This window comes from Calypte anna, chromosome Z (genome assembly GCF_003957555.1).
Source record: "Calypte anna isolate BGI_N300 chromosome Z, bCalAnn1_v1.p, whole genome shotgun sequence".
NCBI lineage: Eukaryota > Metazoa > Chordata > Aves > Apodiformes > Trochilidae > Calypte > Calypte anna.
This window is the reverse complement of record NC_044274.1, coordinates 42,742,749-42,759,099: the sequence shown is the minus strand read 5'-3', so window position 1 is coordinate 42,759,099 and position 16,351 is coordinate 42,742,749. Positions and strand designations below refer to the sequence as shown.

Below are 16,351 nucleotides of genomic sequence, written 5' to 3'. Positions count from 1 at the left end.
GCAAACCTGGTGTGGCTTACCTAAATCTACCCTCAGTCCCTCAGTTCAGAGCCTTGCCTCTCACCCTGTTGCTAGCTACCCGTATAAATATTGGCATATAAAACAAAACTGCTATAATTCCCCTATGTGTTTCAGAGAGACTGTAATAGTGGAATTCCTTAAAAACAAACAAACAAACAAACAAACAAACAAACAGAGAGAATACAACCATTCCTTTATAGTGTATATGCACATACTTTTTAATTTCAAGCACTGCTCCAAGCTTTCCATTAATTTTCCACAAGCTTCCTTTTGTTTAAATACTACTGTCACAACCATCTTAAAGAGAGTCTAAAGTCATGCTGAAAAATGACATGAAAAAATGACTGAACATCAGGTTTGAAACTGAAATGAAGAAAATACTGCAACTATTTTTAAAAGGGGAGAGGAAGTAAAGTTGGTTCAAAAGCTGTAAGTTTACATAAGTTTAAAATTCAAGAACATCATTTTTAAGATGCATCATTTGGAACTTTCAATGGACCATCAAAATCTGTCAGTTCAGTAAAAAGACACCTGACATGGGAAGTGCTGGTGTTAAGATTTTAAAAGAGCTCCTCTAAAAACCCCTTACAAATACCACTTATGACAAATTTGGTTCTTCTTTTTAAATGAACTGTTTACAAATTATTACTGTCTCCAACCACAGGCTCTGTACATTACAGCATGATTTTGTGCCTCTTATTATCCTGTTGCGTGGCTGTCATTTAAGATGCATCCTAGTCCTGTTGGGCTAGATAGCAAGCAGGGAGCAACACAACTGAAAGCAATGAAGTTGTGAATGTCTCATAAAAATTCACAGATTTTTCAAAAATCATCTCATGCTGATATTTGTACATATACAGAGAGGCATAATAAGTTACAGAATTTTTCTAGATATAACAAAGCTTAGCCAGTACTTTGGGAACTACTGCATTTCACCAGATGTAACCTTAAGGATGATTTCTTTGCTTAACTACCTCTATACTTAAAGGGCCCACAATAAAGTATCAAACATCAACATAGAACCCCATTAAATCAATTAACATACTTTATTATGCATGTTTGTAGCAAATATCAGTATTTCTGTATAAATATTTTAAAAGATTTTCACATATATTTCCAATATACAAACACTTAGACCAATTTCAGCTAATCGTGACTAAACAAAAGTAAATACAAAATTTATAACTTCATTGATAATATACTCTTCTTTATTGTACATCATGATAACCAATTCAATCTGCATTTTAAAAGGTAACCATTCTAGCATTTGCATCATATGTCTTTGTTGAATTATTGCAAAGAAATCCTTGGAATATAAACATGTTTTCTATCTGCATGTTTTACCCTGGAACATTTCCTCCCTTTTGTTGACATAAAGACATGAATATGTTTTAGTATCTATGCAGACAAGTAACTGTAATATGTAATATGTCCCTATATAAACACATACATTTATGTTTACTTATAAAAAAACCCTCTGAGAAAGGTTTGGGAAGCAATTTGCCTCAGTTTAAAATCTTACCCTTTATAGTGTGGTGCTGTAGGGTTACTAGTGTGTATCATTAATAAATTACAGTATCAGGAAATTTTAAACACATGTAGCAGAACAAAGACATGAATATTACCTAGGCAGATCTACTGATAAAAACATAAAAAAAAATCAAGGCAGAATAAGACACTTAGTGGGAAAGATAAGAATCGATGTAAACTTCAGTGTTTCCTACAAAAACAGAACAAACAAACAAAATAAAAAAGTCAACCGAAAATCAGAAGAGTCAGTACCAAACAAATAGAGAAAGACTGCATTTCAGTCACTTCGTCTTAATATTAACCCCAAAGATGAAAGAAATCCCTTTGGAAAGCTGATTTGAAAGTAAATATGTGTAAAGTAAAACATTCAACTAGTATTAATCTCAGAACAAAATCAAGACTGCTATGCAAATAAACCCTGGGGCACATTGTGATGCCTACAATTGGTGGGAGGATTTTAATTGACTTGAAGACTGTCACAGTCCTATTATCACAAAACCTGTAACGCACTTCCAGCGTGGAGAACCCATCTGTGCCCAGCATCCATCTGTTCAGACATGATTGGCAAAGTGGTAGGGAACTCGTAGTGGTTGCCTCTGCCTGAAAGGAATAAACCACAGGATCTTCCAGTGAGTGCCAAAAACTTCCGAGAAGGTCTGCTGCCACGGCTTTCGGGGCCTCGATCTACAGAAGACAGCATTATTAGTGAAAGACAGCACGCCCACAGAGCACTTCAGTCAGCTAGAACAATGCAAGTTGGCTGGGGATCCATTACTGGACTCTGATGAATTGTGTCCCAGCGTCACAAATACTGCTTTTCTTTCATTACAGCACACAGCTGAGACTTTGGAGAACAGAAACTATCTGTCGTCAATCAACCAAAGGCAACGTTTGACGCAGAGGAGACCCTCAGAATCAATGAAATGTATGTCAAGACACAGCAGAAAGCGTCTTTTGATCTGCACTTTTGAAAGAAAATACAGTTCCACTGGCTTCAGGCAGGGAAGGAACAGGAGTAATGTGAGGCTACTTTGTGTACAATCAATAGTGAGAGATTAGTGAGCTGCTGCTACAGATAGAAAGTACAGCGCACAGCACTGTGCAAAATTACCTTCACAAAGTGCCTTGAGTTCCTTTTCTTTCTCACATTAAAAAAAAAAAACACCAAAAAAACCAAACCAAAACAGCTACTCCTTAGCTTTTCAGGAAATAAATTTTGAAATTTTACAGCACTTACAGGTCCTCACAACAGTTTGACATTTTTTCTATACTTGTAGTGTCCTGTTGAAGAAAAGAAAACATGATCAAAAAGTACTCATTTACATTCTTAACTGCTAAAATGTCATAATGAAAGCAACTAAATATGGTGGAGGAACAATTCTTAGTGTACACTGCATGCATGTTACTCAATACTCATTTTAAACAGCTGAGACATGATCTGCACAATCTCCTCAGTCTGTTAAATGACTTTCACAAACATTATATGAAACTATACTGTGTAGTTTTACTATGATAACACGTATCACAGAAGGTCACTAAAAACTTCCAGCACTGATACAGCTAAAACTAATTCAGATATTACTAGCAGATCATGGGACACTCAAAAGTAATGTGTGTGAGGTACATTCCTGCAATACTTTTTACAGTAATTTTGAAGTTGGAATAGTCCACCGAGATAACTACAGGAAAAATTTACAGATGTAGTATTTTGAAAAGAAGGGGTTATTATGAAGTTTTAAAACGGGTAACTACATGAGTATTATAATGGAAACAGCACCACTAGGAATATACCATCAGTGTCCATAGTCTTCACAAGTAAATACCAAACATAAAAATTATTCTTCTGAAATCCAGCAAAAAACAAATTCTGTGCAGAGTGAATGCACCTCTCAAGCTAGCAGATACCAATACTTTTCTGAACACAATTAATTTAATGAGTCATGAAGTTTTATAATTAATAAATCACCAAATAAAACTTTTTAAACTACCAACACTAGTAGTTTTGTCTCACTTTTGCCCTATATATTTAATAAAAAGGCTTGCTTTCCAAGTGAGTATCACTTCAATTTTAACTCTGGGAGCATCAGTGTTTTCAATGCACACACATAGTTCATTATGTCAAAAAATCACTCATGAGGCCCATAGACAATGGAAAAATTTCTCATGGTCCTATCTCCTTTCCATGGCAGCTTGGTATTTCCCTTTACTGTTCACTGATTTAGGCATGCACATAATGCACCTGTCAGCTTACACTAGTGTCTGAATGAAACTGAGAGCTAGCCTTTATTGTCCCAGCCATACAGAGACACAAAGGCTGTGGTTTAATTAGGCTGCAACTTCATTGTTGTCGGGAAACACTACCTAGCAATAAAACCATACTGTGTTCACTCACTGTTCTGCCATCAGTGCATCCAATACAGTGAAGGCACTGCTGGGATTCTGCCACCATCTTTCATAAAGCTGCGAAGGAGCAGGATGAAATGTGACCAGGAATTAATGCACAGGAAGCTGCTTCCCTGCTTCACTAAACATGGCTGGCCTCAACTCTCCTTGCAAAATTCTGTCCTTCTACAAACCCCTTCCCAGCTCTGACAAGTTTTGGAACACGATCCCTTACCACATCATAAGTGGCAAAAATCTTAATTCTGCACATGACCTACCCAGCTGAATTCCAAAGGCACTATGAGAAAGGAGAGAAGTCCCCTCTTCTCTTACCAACCCACCAGGATGCACAAGTTCTTCCCTGTTTGTGCAGCAAAGGAGTGCCCACAGCAGATTACAGAAACCATTCTGGTCTCATCTGAAGTGGATTTGAACAACCAGTCAGTAGTGAGGACAGGACTGGAGGCAGCAGACTGTAAATACTGCCTGTTGTTTCAAGTCCCACAGATTAATTACTCCTCCTCTCCACCTTTCAGGCCTGTCAAGCATGTTACCCCCTCACCTGCCACAGGTGGCAGGAAAGCTTTATAAGACACAAACCATGTCTTGATTAGGACAGAACTTGACTGCACAGTCAATACATTTTCAACTTGCTTTGGCTGACTTTTTATCTAGCTCTTGCTAGAACACACATCACCTTTTCTGCCTACAGAAAATCAGACACAGCTTTCTGAATAAAAATGAGCAATTAAATGCAGATTTTATTTCCATGACAATTCAGCAAGGTTTTAAGAGCAATTTCATAAGACACTGTAGCTCCTTCCCCAACTGCAAAAATATCTCAGTTCTGTGAATTATCCTCTGATCCTCTGATCAAAGTTGTCTGCCTGATAGTACAGAGTATCAGTATGTTCAAAAGCAATGATTAAAGTTAATGATTTTTTGAATATTAGTAGCATGCTAGTCTAGACTATGGTTGATTTCAACCTATCAAAGATCTATCATTTCACAAAAAGCCTTAAACCAGTTCTGAGTGCTGAAGTAATGTAACAAAATAATACCATATAGATGGCTTTTTGAGATGTTTCTCTACATTGTTTATTCATTAACACATACGTCCTGCTCTCTCTAATACTGTATTTGAGATCTGTGGAGGAATTACCAGTTTGGAAACTAGGGTTTGTATTTCTTTTAAACTCTTTTTATGGCATGTTATCAGGACCTGAAAGATGCTCATCAGGGTTTGCTCCCTTGAAAAATGTAACCCATTAAATTAACAAACTATGTGAAAGCAACAAAACAGGAAGTGCAGAAAATGACCATAAGAAAAGACTGTCAAGCTTCCACCTTTAGAACATAACAGGGATTTTAATAGGATAGGAAGTCAAAGGAAATTCCTCCCTCTCCCTCAAAATACCAACATCTTCAGAATATTTTTGCTTTACATTGAAGGAATAGGGACAGTGAATCCTTTACTTTCAGGATATTTTTTCAGAATTAAAAAATATAGCCACATTTTAAAAGTTGTGAACTAGGCCTGGAGGGCATGGGACGAAATATCTCTCTGAAGTTAACTGCTTAACAAGCGCTGGTGACAGAATTTAAGAATCAAAATTCTTCTCACAGCATCCCTCCCCCAATACTACTGCCAAACAGCTTACTTCATTCAAACTGTACTTTCATTTGTAAGTGAAACAATTTACCTTTTCACATGAAAGTGAAACTTCACAGCACTCCAGGAAATTTTGCAACCCCTCTAAAGACAGGATGGGAAGGTAAGGAAGAGCAACACAGTTGAGTTTTGGCCTCCTATTTAAGGACTTCCTTTCAGACAGATGAATTTTAGTTCTTTTGGAAATAGAATGATCAAAATAACTGCTATTTCTGAATAACAAGGTGTTCTGTTCATTACCAAATCTCAAAAATGGTTTTCAGCTAGAATATAATCTCTCTTAACTATGCATTCAATGTATACCAAGGCTTTTCTACATCAGTATTACTGTGGTCAGCCTAAGAGGCTTTGACTGTCTGCATCTATTATCAGCTTGGATTACTATTAATACAAATAGAACTCTGCTAAGATATATTTTTTTTCCAGATTCACAGCCAATGCTGATTCTTTTGAAGAACTGGTGTTCATTCAAGAACAGAAAAAAAACTTGGTATGAGCAGACAACTATTGAGGCCTAGTACTCCCCATCTCCAAAAATTTCATTAAATTACCATTACATACAAAATGAAATTTATGAACATACAGCTGAATAATTTCACACGATGGATCACCTGGACCTCCAAAGTCCAGACTGGATACTATAGCTCCTACACATCATCATTCAGAGATATATACCCACTGATAAGCACCTTAAAGCAACTAGGCAAAAAAAAAAAATAATAATTAAAAAAAAAAATCATCCCTTAGTAACAAGGCAAAGAAATTAAAGGAAATAAACACAGCAATCGTTAACAATGTATCCCTTTAAAAAAAGGGGGGGAAAAGAGTTCAGATTCTGATGATTAGGAATGTTTTTTTGCTTTGAGAACTTAATACAAGTCTGGAAGAGCAGCTTGTCTACTCTAACTGAAGTAAGCTACTGCCACAGCTAAGACTTATGAGAGAGGAATGGAGAGACATATGTCAGAGCACAGACTGAATTCTACAGACTGACTTAAGATTCATTTGCCAATGAATGCACCTGTGTTAGCTACTAAGAGGAATATATCTTTCACATGTGTATTTTTAATTAGCGTAACCAGCTGCCTAAAAAACAATTTTTAAAAAAATCCCACACACTATTTACAACCTCTACTGCATGCCAGGATTCATCACCAGCTAATGTACCATGAAAGAAGTGATCTCTTCTGATTCCTCACCCATTCACGCTTTCCAAAGGGAAAACTAATTTGTAACTCACAGGACTAACTCCGAAGCCCATGCACATACTCTTTGCTTCAGTATTTCTGCTGTGTTTGCATAGAGTAATGTATAATCAGTACAGCTATGTTTAATACTTGTAATAGAGAAAGTATTATGCCATGCTTTCTTGGTGTAGTATTTGCAAATATGTAAGAAACAGTAGGAAAGTATTGTAAAGCAGAAAGAGCAAAAACAAAACTTGTAAGCCTTCCTGGATTGGAAGCCACAGATTTTATCCAAAAACTGTAAAACAATGCATTATCTAAACAATATTTTTTTCATTCCTTCTACCTAACACCCTTTCATTGTCTGTATGTTAATGAAAGGTAAGCAATTGAGGAATATAAAATACTGAACATCCCACAGAAATGATACTTCGTTTTTCAGAATTTTTCGTTTTTGGCATTTTGAGTTTACATTTGGCTACTTCTAGCATTTTTCCATAATGTAGACTTTTCACATAGGTAATATGATTAATTTTATCAGTTACAATTAGGGTGAAAATTGAAATTGGCTGAAAATTACCAGGTCAGGTATAACTTTAAATTCCTAAATCAGATAATGGTCTGCAAAATGAAAAATGAAGCTACACAATCCTATATTAAGGGAATACTCCTACCTCCTCTATGTTTGGGTAAGTTTAGTTAAATAGATTTCCAATTTATTTGTCAGGTATTAGAAAATGACTCAATGAAACAAAAACCTCTCATAACAAATCAGAGACACATCTGCAAAGATGACACAAACAGGTATATTTTTTTCAGTCTGTTTCAAAAATGTGTTCAGTGCAAACATCTGCATGTCACCAAGATACTTGAGAAAATACTATTTTATTTGGTAGTTACATTCATAAGACAAAAATATTATGAAAATTGCTTAGGAAAGCTAGCTGTTAACCTTTCTTACACATAACCCTTTTTAACAGTATTCCCACTTTACCTATAACCATGTAGTGATCTAAATAAAACAGATGAGATCTTTTTCCACTTAAGAGTGTCTACCATATGAATTGATTTTTGAGTTTTAACTAAGTCGTGAAAGAGAATTTTAAAATTAAATAAAATTTTATTTTGATGGTAAAAAGGTGTTTAAGACTGTCAGGTTACATTAATCAAATCTGTTCAACAAATCGCTAATCCATTTGAGAAATATAAAGTAAAGACACCAAAGACTTTATACAGTTCACAAAATCCCATTCAAAGACCAAGACATCACTAATTCCTAATAATTTAATTTATAGGACTTTATGCAACCTTCGAATAGGAGATTTACCTATAGGTGGATTAAAGGTAGAGACAGGAAAAGGGGAAGACATAAGAATAAAGAGAAAGATTTAATTAACATTAATTTATTTACTGTTATATCTCTGTAATTACAAATAACTATTCGGGTTTATAGCTTATATGCATTTTACTCCATCTCAGCTATTACTTCGCGTGCTACACTTTATTATAGCCAGGTAAAGAATACATTTGCCTGGGAATCCTAATTTCTCCTTCCTAATTTCTTCTGTGCTAAACTTAATTATGAGGATTAATAGGTCATTACATTTCTGCCATGTTTGAAAAAACAGAAAAATCCCTTATTGTTTCACTAATCAAATGAGTATTTAATAGATTATCTGTTTAAACATATGATTACAAATATTTTGAATTATAAGATACTTATTTTTAATGACCAAAAACATTTTAGCATAACCAGATCACTTGTGCACTCTGTATATTAAAAAAAAAAAAAAAAAAAAAAAAAGATCAACACTATGAAATATACAAAGAATCTGAAAGCTTTTGGTTTTATTAGCAGAATAGCTGCAGTTAGATTTTCATTAATTTGCATTTCAACCCTTGTAAAATTCTGTCTGGCTTGCTGATTATACTAATAATACTAATTAATACTGAAAAGTAATTTTATATTTTTCAGTGGCATTTTGTTCTTTGATCTAATTTGTGTGCTATAGCAGCAAATGAAATTACACTCCTGAATAAAATTAACTGCTTGAAAATAGAATTTTGGGATAAATATTTCAGAAAATTAATTTATACAATTTCCACCTTTTCCAAATTCCCTTTAAAGGAATTTTTTCTCCTTTTGAGAAGCCCTGAGCAAAATAATAAATGTTCCTTACAACATGCCCACTGCATCATTCACACTAAGTAAAATACTTAATATGCACGAATCAGTAAGTTCACAGGGAGATGGATCTGCTTACAGGAACAACAAAAATTGCTAGTGAAGTATGATTGCTGCTTCAAAGTGAAATGGAGAAACACTGCAACAGTTATAAAACGTTGCACTTAACAAGTAACTACATTTTAAAATGCTTCTAAGTGGGAAAAAATTATGTAGTAGGCATCAAACTGTGCACCAGACAGGATGCTAAACAACAGCTGCTAAACTGTCTTCCTTTCCATCCTCCCCAAAGCAAATAAAGAGAAACTTCTCTCCACTGCATTCATACAGTACTGATGCACTAGGTTATTGGCATATCATTGTACACCATTCTAACAGTTAATTAACAGGAAATCCTGGTAGCATTAATTAAATTAATAAAGTCACTGTCCATTTAGTTTATGATAATACAGCCACTACCTTGCACAAAGACCACATGGTATCTATTAAATTTATAAAAGCCCATCCATTACATACTTCAGCCCCAGAGAAACAAGATAAGTACAAATAATTTTAATGAAAAGTTTTTCTCTGCAACACTCAGAAACAAAAAAATCACAAAAAATCACATTTGATGGACTATACTGGAAAAATGAAAAAAAAATTATTTTAGTCCACACATATTTTTTTAACATGCAGGAAAACGAAAACACAGACTGTTTAGTGTTTGAAATAAAAACAATCAAAGGTAATCCTTTAAAATTAGGCTTCAGATTAGTCTCTGCAAAGGATGTTGTTTAACTGAAACATCTGGTAGTGTTATGTTGAGAGACAGGCCTTTTTTAACTTTGGAAATGAGATTAGTAGATCAGTTATTTGTAAGTGTCCAAGTAATTTCTAATTATTTTATCTGGGTCACAGATAATCCGCTTTTACAGGGCTCCCACAAAGACATCAGAGGATCACTGCTGAACTGATTATCCTGTTACCTTCCACCATCCACGGGAAGACAGGATTTTCCTTTTGTACAGAGGAAGAGAAAGAAGTGGCTGATTGTTTCAGACAGGTGGTGGCCAACAAAATAAAAACAACACAAGATCTTGAGAGGAAGAAAACCTCACATATGCAAAAGGTACCAGCCTTAAAAAAGGTCAGCAAACTCAGTGTTTCTTAGTAGTCTTTGACGCAATTTAAAACCATGCTAGATAGGAACAAATATCAAAATAATCAGACAAGTCATTGTTTAGCAAAGCATTCTATGTCATTCATGACTTGTTCTACAGTAATGCCTTGCAGTGGAAACATAGCCAGTATCAGAATCTTACTGTGTAAATAGAAAAACTATTCTTTAGCATGACTTAACTGTTGTGGTGAGGTCAAAGACATACGGAAGTCATGGCTTAACACAAAAATGGAACAGAAGAGAAATATCAATGCCAGGGCTAGTCTTGTACTAATATACACACAAGCACCCTGATAGTTCTACCTTTCTAGAAGAGTCTGAATTGCAGCTCTTTTACAATCATAAAATCAGGCACAATCTCTACTTGATAAAAAAAGCTTTCTTTTTTTTTTTCCTTAGGTTAATTTATGCCTTTTCCTATGAATAAATGCATAAATAGGCTAGTTAAGCAAATTTTTAGGAAAACAAGCATATGTTACATATAAAAATACCAAGCGAGAGAGAATTTCTTAAAAAAAAAAACATGTCAAGAAAATACATCTTGAGCCAGCAAGCAAGTTTCTGGATTCAATCTGATTTAACTTCCAATTAAATTTTATTATTTGCTATGAGAAAAACTACAGAAAAAAGAAGTAATTGGAAATGAAATTGAGTAAGACATCTTTGCCCTCCTCAATATTTTCTTCCATTTCTACCCAAAATATTATTTTCTAGATAAACTTTGCATTGCAATACAATACTATGTCATTAGCAGGTGTGGAGAGTAATTGTGCAAGAAAGTGGATGTTTTGGATTATTTTTTTGTGGTAAATATAAAATGGAACTGAAATGGAACTATCTACCTCAAGCAAATTTATGATTTATCTATAAATTTTTACTATTTATGGTAAGTCACCAAAAAAAAAAAAATCTTCTGTGCCTTTACAAAGTTTGAAAGTGTCTACACTAGAGTGATCTTGTTATCCTAGTGACTGAGGAGTAATTGCTTGCAGCTACTAGTAGTCCAAAATACGAATGGCAATAATTACTTTAAAAAAAGAAAGAAAGAAAGAAAAAGTGTTATTCTCAGTAGAACATTTAGTTTTTCTAGGGTGAAAAAATATTTCTTGGGTTTTTTATATTGTGGGACTTTTTTCCCTTGCTGCTTTGTGCTAAGCTTGGTTTTACTTAGAAGCACTGTCATGAAAAAACATCATGCTGTCTGGGAATTTAAGAATACAGTCTCATTTCCAGTTAAAAAACATAAAATTTGAACTTCCAATACAAGCAGTGAGAGGGAACAGAGGACAGGAAAAGCAAGGACCAAGCGTGGGAGATAAGCTGGCATTCAGTATAAATACACTATGGATTCAGAAATAACACCAGACATTTCCTTCTTCATGGAATCCGATTTCTTACACTCAGTTCTCTAGAAACATGAAAATTATAAGCGAAAGAATAATTGTTATGCTGAGATTTTAAGAAGAGTATCTTCTTAGGACCCTGAACTTCCTAAATTAGGATCTTACAATTCTATTTTAGAGAATTCTGAATTGAAAAGAACTTATATAACTCTGTTTCCAAAGAGCCCAAATAAAAATTCCTCAAGAGCAATCTAAGGAACATGTTGGGAGAACTGTTAAAATTCAGGATGATGGTGATGAAAGTAAAGGCAAAAAGAGACTGGCAAAAACAATTTGATGAAGACAGCCATGTGCCACTTCTGCTAGAAGAGAGTTTCACATATGCTAATTTCTAGAGAAAGCACTAATCTTGTATGCAGGGGCCACCTCAGATGCTCTCCTCTTCACAGAAACTATTTATGTCAAAAGTTCCTCTAAGGACACTTTTTGCCAACCACCTGTTCTCCTCCCATTGTTGGAAGTCACCTCCCTTGCTCTGTGGCTTCCTAGACCTCCAGATGAGATATGAAAAGCCTTGTGCTAATGATACACTAACAGTAATACCACAACAAAAGAGATACTAGACGTACTCAGAGAAATTACTGCAAATTAGATAATTTGGTCTATTAATCATCTTAACAAGCAGTACAGCCTTAGGAAGACTGTCTGTGCAAGAGCCAAATTTGAGTTAAAAAGTTACAAAGTTTTCATTTTACCAGAAAGTATATTTTTTCAAGCATCTTAGTATCTGTTGAAAGCACACGATAAAGGTTAACCACAGATTACATTCATTTTTTCTTGAAGAACTTTTACATAATGTATCTACTGTTATAACCAATGAAAGTCATGCAGTGACAGGCACAGATCACACAAATGCACAACCCTTAATTCTGGAAAGTTCCAGCACTTACAGCAGAATATTTCACCTGCATTTCTTAATGTGGTGCTTAGCTTTCCCGTTCTAGGTACTGCATGACAACCCTCACAGTGAAGAAATTTTTCATAATACACGATCTAAACCTCCCCTGCCACAACTTGAGGCTGTTTCCTATTGTCCTATCACTTGTTACTTGGAAGAAGAGATCAAACCCCATCTTGCTGCAACCTCCTGTCAGGTAGCCATAGAGTGCAAGGAGGTGTCCCCTCAGCCTCCTTTACTCCAGGCTAAACATCCCCAGTTCTCTCAGCTGCTTCTCATAAACTTGCTCTCTAGACCCTTAACAACCTTTGCTGCCCTTCTCTGAGCAGTTCCAGCACTTCAACATCCTTCTTGTAGTAAGAAGCCTAGAACTAAACACTGTATTTGAGACACAGCTTCACCAGTGCTGAGTACAGGGGCACCATCACTTCCCTTCTCCTGCTGGCCACACTATTCCTGTTACAAGTCAAGATGCTGTTAGCCTTCTTGGCCACCTGGGCACACTGCTGGCTCGTAACTAAGCCAGCTGTCAACCAGCACACCCAGGTCCTTCTCCTCTGGGCAGCTTTCCAGATCCTCTTTCCCAAACCTGTAGCATTGCGTGGGGCTGTTGTGACCCAAGTGCAGGATCTGACACTGAGCCTGGTTGAACCTCATACAGCTGTCCTCAGCCCATCAATGCAGTCTGTCCCAGTCCCACTGTACAGCCTTCCCACCCTCAGGCAGATCAGCATTCCCATCCAAACTGGTATCATCTGCAAACTTACTGAGGGGGTACTGGACCTTCTTGTACAGATAATTGGTAAAGATATTAAAGAGAACTAGCTACAGGACTGAGCCCTGGGGAACACCACTTGTGATGGGTCACCAACTGGATTTAACTCCATTCACTACAACTCTTTGGGCCTGGCCAACCACCCAGTACGTACCAGCCAAAGCTGAGAACACAGACAATACTGGTTGTCTCTACTATGTAAACATAGCTTTTATCCAGGAGCTCTAGAAAAACTGCAAACATAGGCAAAGAGCATGAACTAAGAAAATGTTTATTATCTATTTTCCTGTACAAGCATGAAGCTCTGTTTCACATTCCTCAAAAGGGCTGACCCACCTCTCTTGCACATATCTCTGGGCAGCTCCAGCAATCACTGAAATCAATGATCTCAAGAATATCTGCAGAGCAATTAACATGAATGCATTAAGTGTGTACATCTATTAAGATTCTGTCAAATTAACCTCCAGTCTGCACTATTACACCTCAATGATTACACTCTGCTGCTAAATGAACTCTCATCTGTACCTTACACCAAGTTAAGCTTTATTTCATCATTAATTGATAATTGGACTAGACCTTATTTCAGTTACAGTCTGCTGGGTTTAGGAAGGTTAGATGCTGTGCAGTAACTCCAGGGCAGTGCAGTGCACAGCAGGACCATAGCTGCCTTTTACTGATCACAGTTCAGGGCTTCTGCAGAAATCAAGTGTCTTCCACACTGTGTGCACTCAGCACTGTAAGCATGGGAGCCTGCAGGAAAACTCCTCACTCACCTCACCTGAAGATGTCTCTGTATTTTCCACTGGCTAGCCAAAGCAGTTAGCAAGTGCTGAAGGAGGAAGCAAATCCCCACACCACAACACTGACAAAAAGCATTTGTACAGACAGATTTTCTGACACAATTTGCAAACTAAGCATAACCACACCAAACAGATATGGCTTTATTTGTCTGAAGCCTGACTACTTATTCCTGACTGAGGAAATCAAGCAGGTCCCCTCAAAATTGCCAACAGCAATGGAACTTTTCTCTATAGTCATGGAGTAAGGAGTGAAAAGGAAAGTGGCAAATTGTGCTGCTGGCATGGAAATGCTTCCAGCAGGCAATGGACTAGATTACCTGTGCACATCAATGAATCAATGCATCAGGATCCAGGTCATATGAATTAATTAGAATTTGGAGATCCCAGTAATAGATTTCTACTTCCCCAGCAAACCTAGAAACTTGCCCATATGAGGCAAGCAGAATAGCCCTTCTGCTACAGGTAGGGTACAGTGAGAGGCCCTAATGACAAAGATCTGTACTTCTCAGCATCTGCCACTCATAGTCAATCCCTATCCACAATAATTGCCTTGTGTTTGCGCCACAAAGTTTGGCACAGAAGATAAAAGAGAGAGTCCAGGCATACTGCAGCTCATTGATCCACAGAATTATGATCTGAGCATATGAAAGGAGGTTGGGCTTGAAAATTATTATTAACATACATCTGTTCCATGGTACTGGCCAGCTCAGCAAGTGTAATGGGATGTACTTCACAGTATATTATACAACTGACATAAGAAAAAGTGCTTTACAGCACTCTGTAAGAGCCTGACAGTGTTAGAGCTCAGAATGCTGAAAGAACATACTTTAAATTCATGCGTGTTGAAGAGACAGCATATTTGGTATCCTGTATCAGAACAGAAATGTCCCAGTTTCCAGGTGGATGATGTATCTGACAGCATCAGATTCAGACTAGAGAGTTTTTATTCATGAACAACAGCAGATGCTAATATCATTTGTTATGCATGCTGATGGCCACTGTCAAATTGCAGTCCAGCTTCTGGCAGCACAAAGAACAGAATGGTAGACTTAACTTTTGTTTCTTGCTTTCTTCTGTATCATTACAGTGTTTTAGTGTGGTACTGATCACATGGCTTATTGTTTCTCCTCGTATATCAGTTGAAGAGACTAGAAATACAGCCATATTTCAGCAACTAAACTCTAAGTTTCCCTGAGTTTCTATCTCGCCTACTACCAGGATTCAGAGTGAGTAGCATTCAAATATCTGTGGCACTTCAGCTAGAGACTGACTTAAGCATGGTATTTAATTAGAAAAAAATCTCAACTATAGGGCACACAGACACAAAGGTTGTGTGCCAGCAGTTAAACAGAGAGATGAGAACTTGTCATCAAGCACCTAGAACAGAAATCAGTCAGTAAAGGGGCACAAGAATAAATCTTTAGACTTGAGGATTGACAGAAAGTGCAGAAATAAGCCTGGTAGAGCAGCTGAAGGATGGCAAAGACAATACACAGCATAGATACATTCACACAAAGAGCAGAAGGTAAAAAACCTGAGCAAATGTAATACAATAAAATATATAAGCAATATTAAATTGTTTCATCTAACATAAGAAAGGCTATATAGTAATTTTTGTCCTTTACTCCATACAAGGGAATGACATAATACATTCTATTATGCAGCTACAAGGTTAATACCCTGTAAACCCTCATCATCCCAAAATGAAACCTTGATCAGATATCAATCAGTTGTTGTCACAAAGTCATGGTCATCTTGCATATTACCTGCCTTAAAAACAGGTCTTCAGGCCAGATCATACAACCTTTCAGACATGTACAGATCCAGCTAATGTACTCTCCCTGTTCAACACTGCAGTACTTCAAAGATTTCTATTGAGTCTCAAGAAAGCTTTAAAGAATTCACCGGCAGTGATAAACTTCTGATGTCCAGAATAGGATGTTACATCAACAAAACCTTGTTTCTTTAATATATTTGTTACATTACCAATTCATTTAAATGGAAATTTTTTCCATGCAGAGGATTTTTTCTGTACCTCTAAATGCAGAATATGCATTTGGACTATAAAATGGACATGATTCCACTTCCCAATTTAGTAACTGAAGAGATACGACCTTAAGCATCTTTATTACAGTATTTAATAAAAAAGTCAATGTTTTCAGAAAGTATGATTCATCAGTGCACCTCATTGTCAAAAAGTATAATTGAGATCAGGGCACATATATTTAAAAGAAAAACAAAAATCAAAACCCACAAAGATGTACCTTGTCCACAATTCCATGATAATGTATGGGTTTATTTTATAGTACAAATTACAGGAAATTGCCTTGATACAT

The 16,351-nt window shown here is 36.3% G+C and overlaps 1 protein-coding gene across 1 annotated transcript in view; it reads right to left on the bottom strand.

The window, feature by feature from the left end:
• Positions 1-1,422: 1,422 nt before the first annotated feature.
• The window catches only part of ZDHHC21 (zinc finger DHHC-type containing 21), a 35,174-nt gene continuing 20,245 nt past the window's right edge, over positions 1,423-16,351 (bottom strand). Inside the window, exons 7-8 of the mRNA XM_008496214.2 lie at positions 2,789-2,832; positions 1,423-2,235 (exon numbers count right to left, since the gene is read on the bottom strand). Coding sequence (XP_008494436.2) covers positions 2,103-2,235; positions 2,789-2,832 — 177 coding nt within the window. The 3' untranslated portion in view covers positions 1,423-2,102. The remainder of the gene's footprint in view (positions 2,236-2,788; positions 2,833-16,351) is intronic.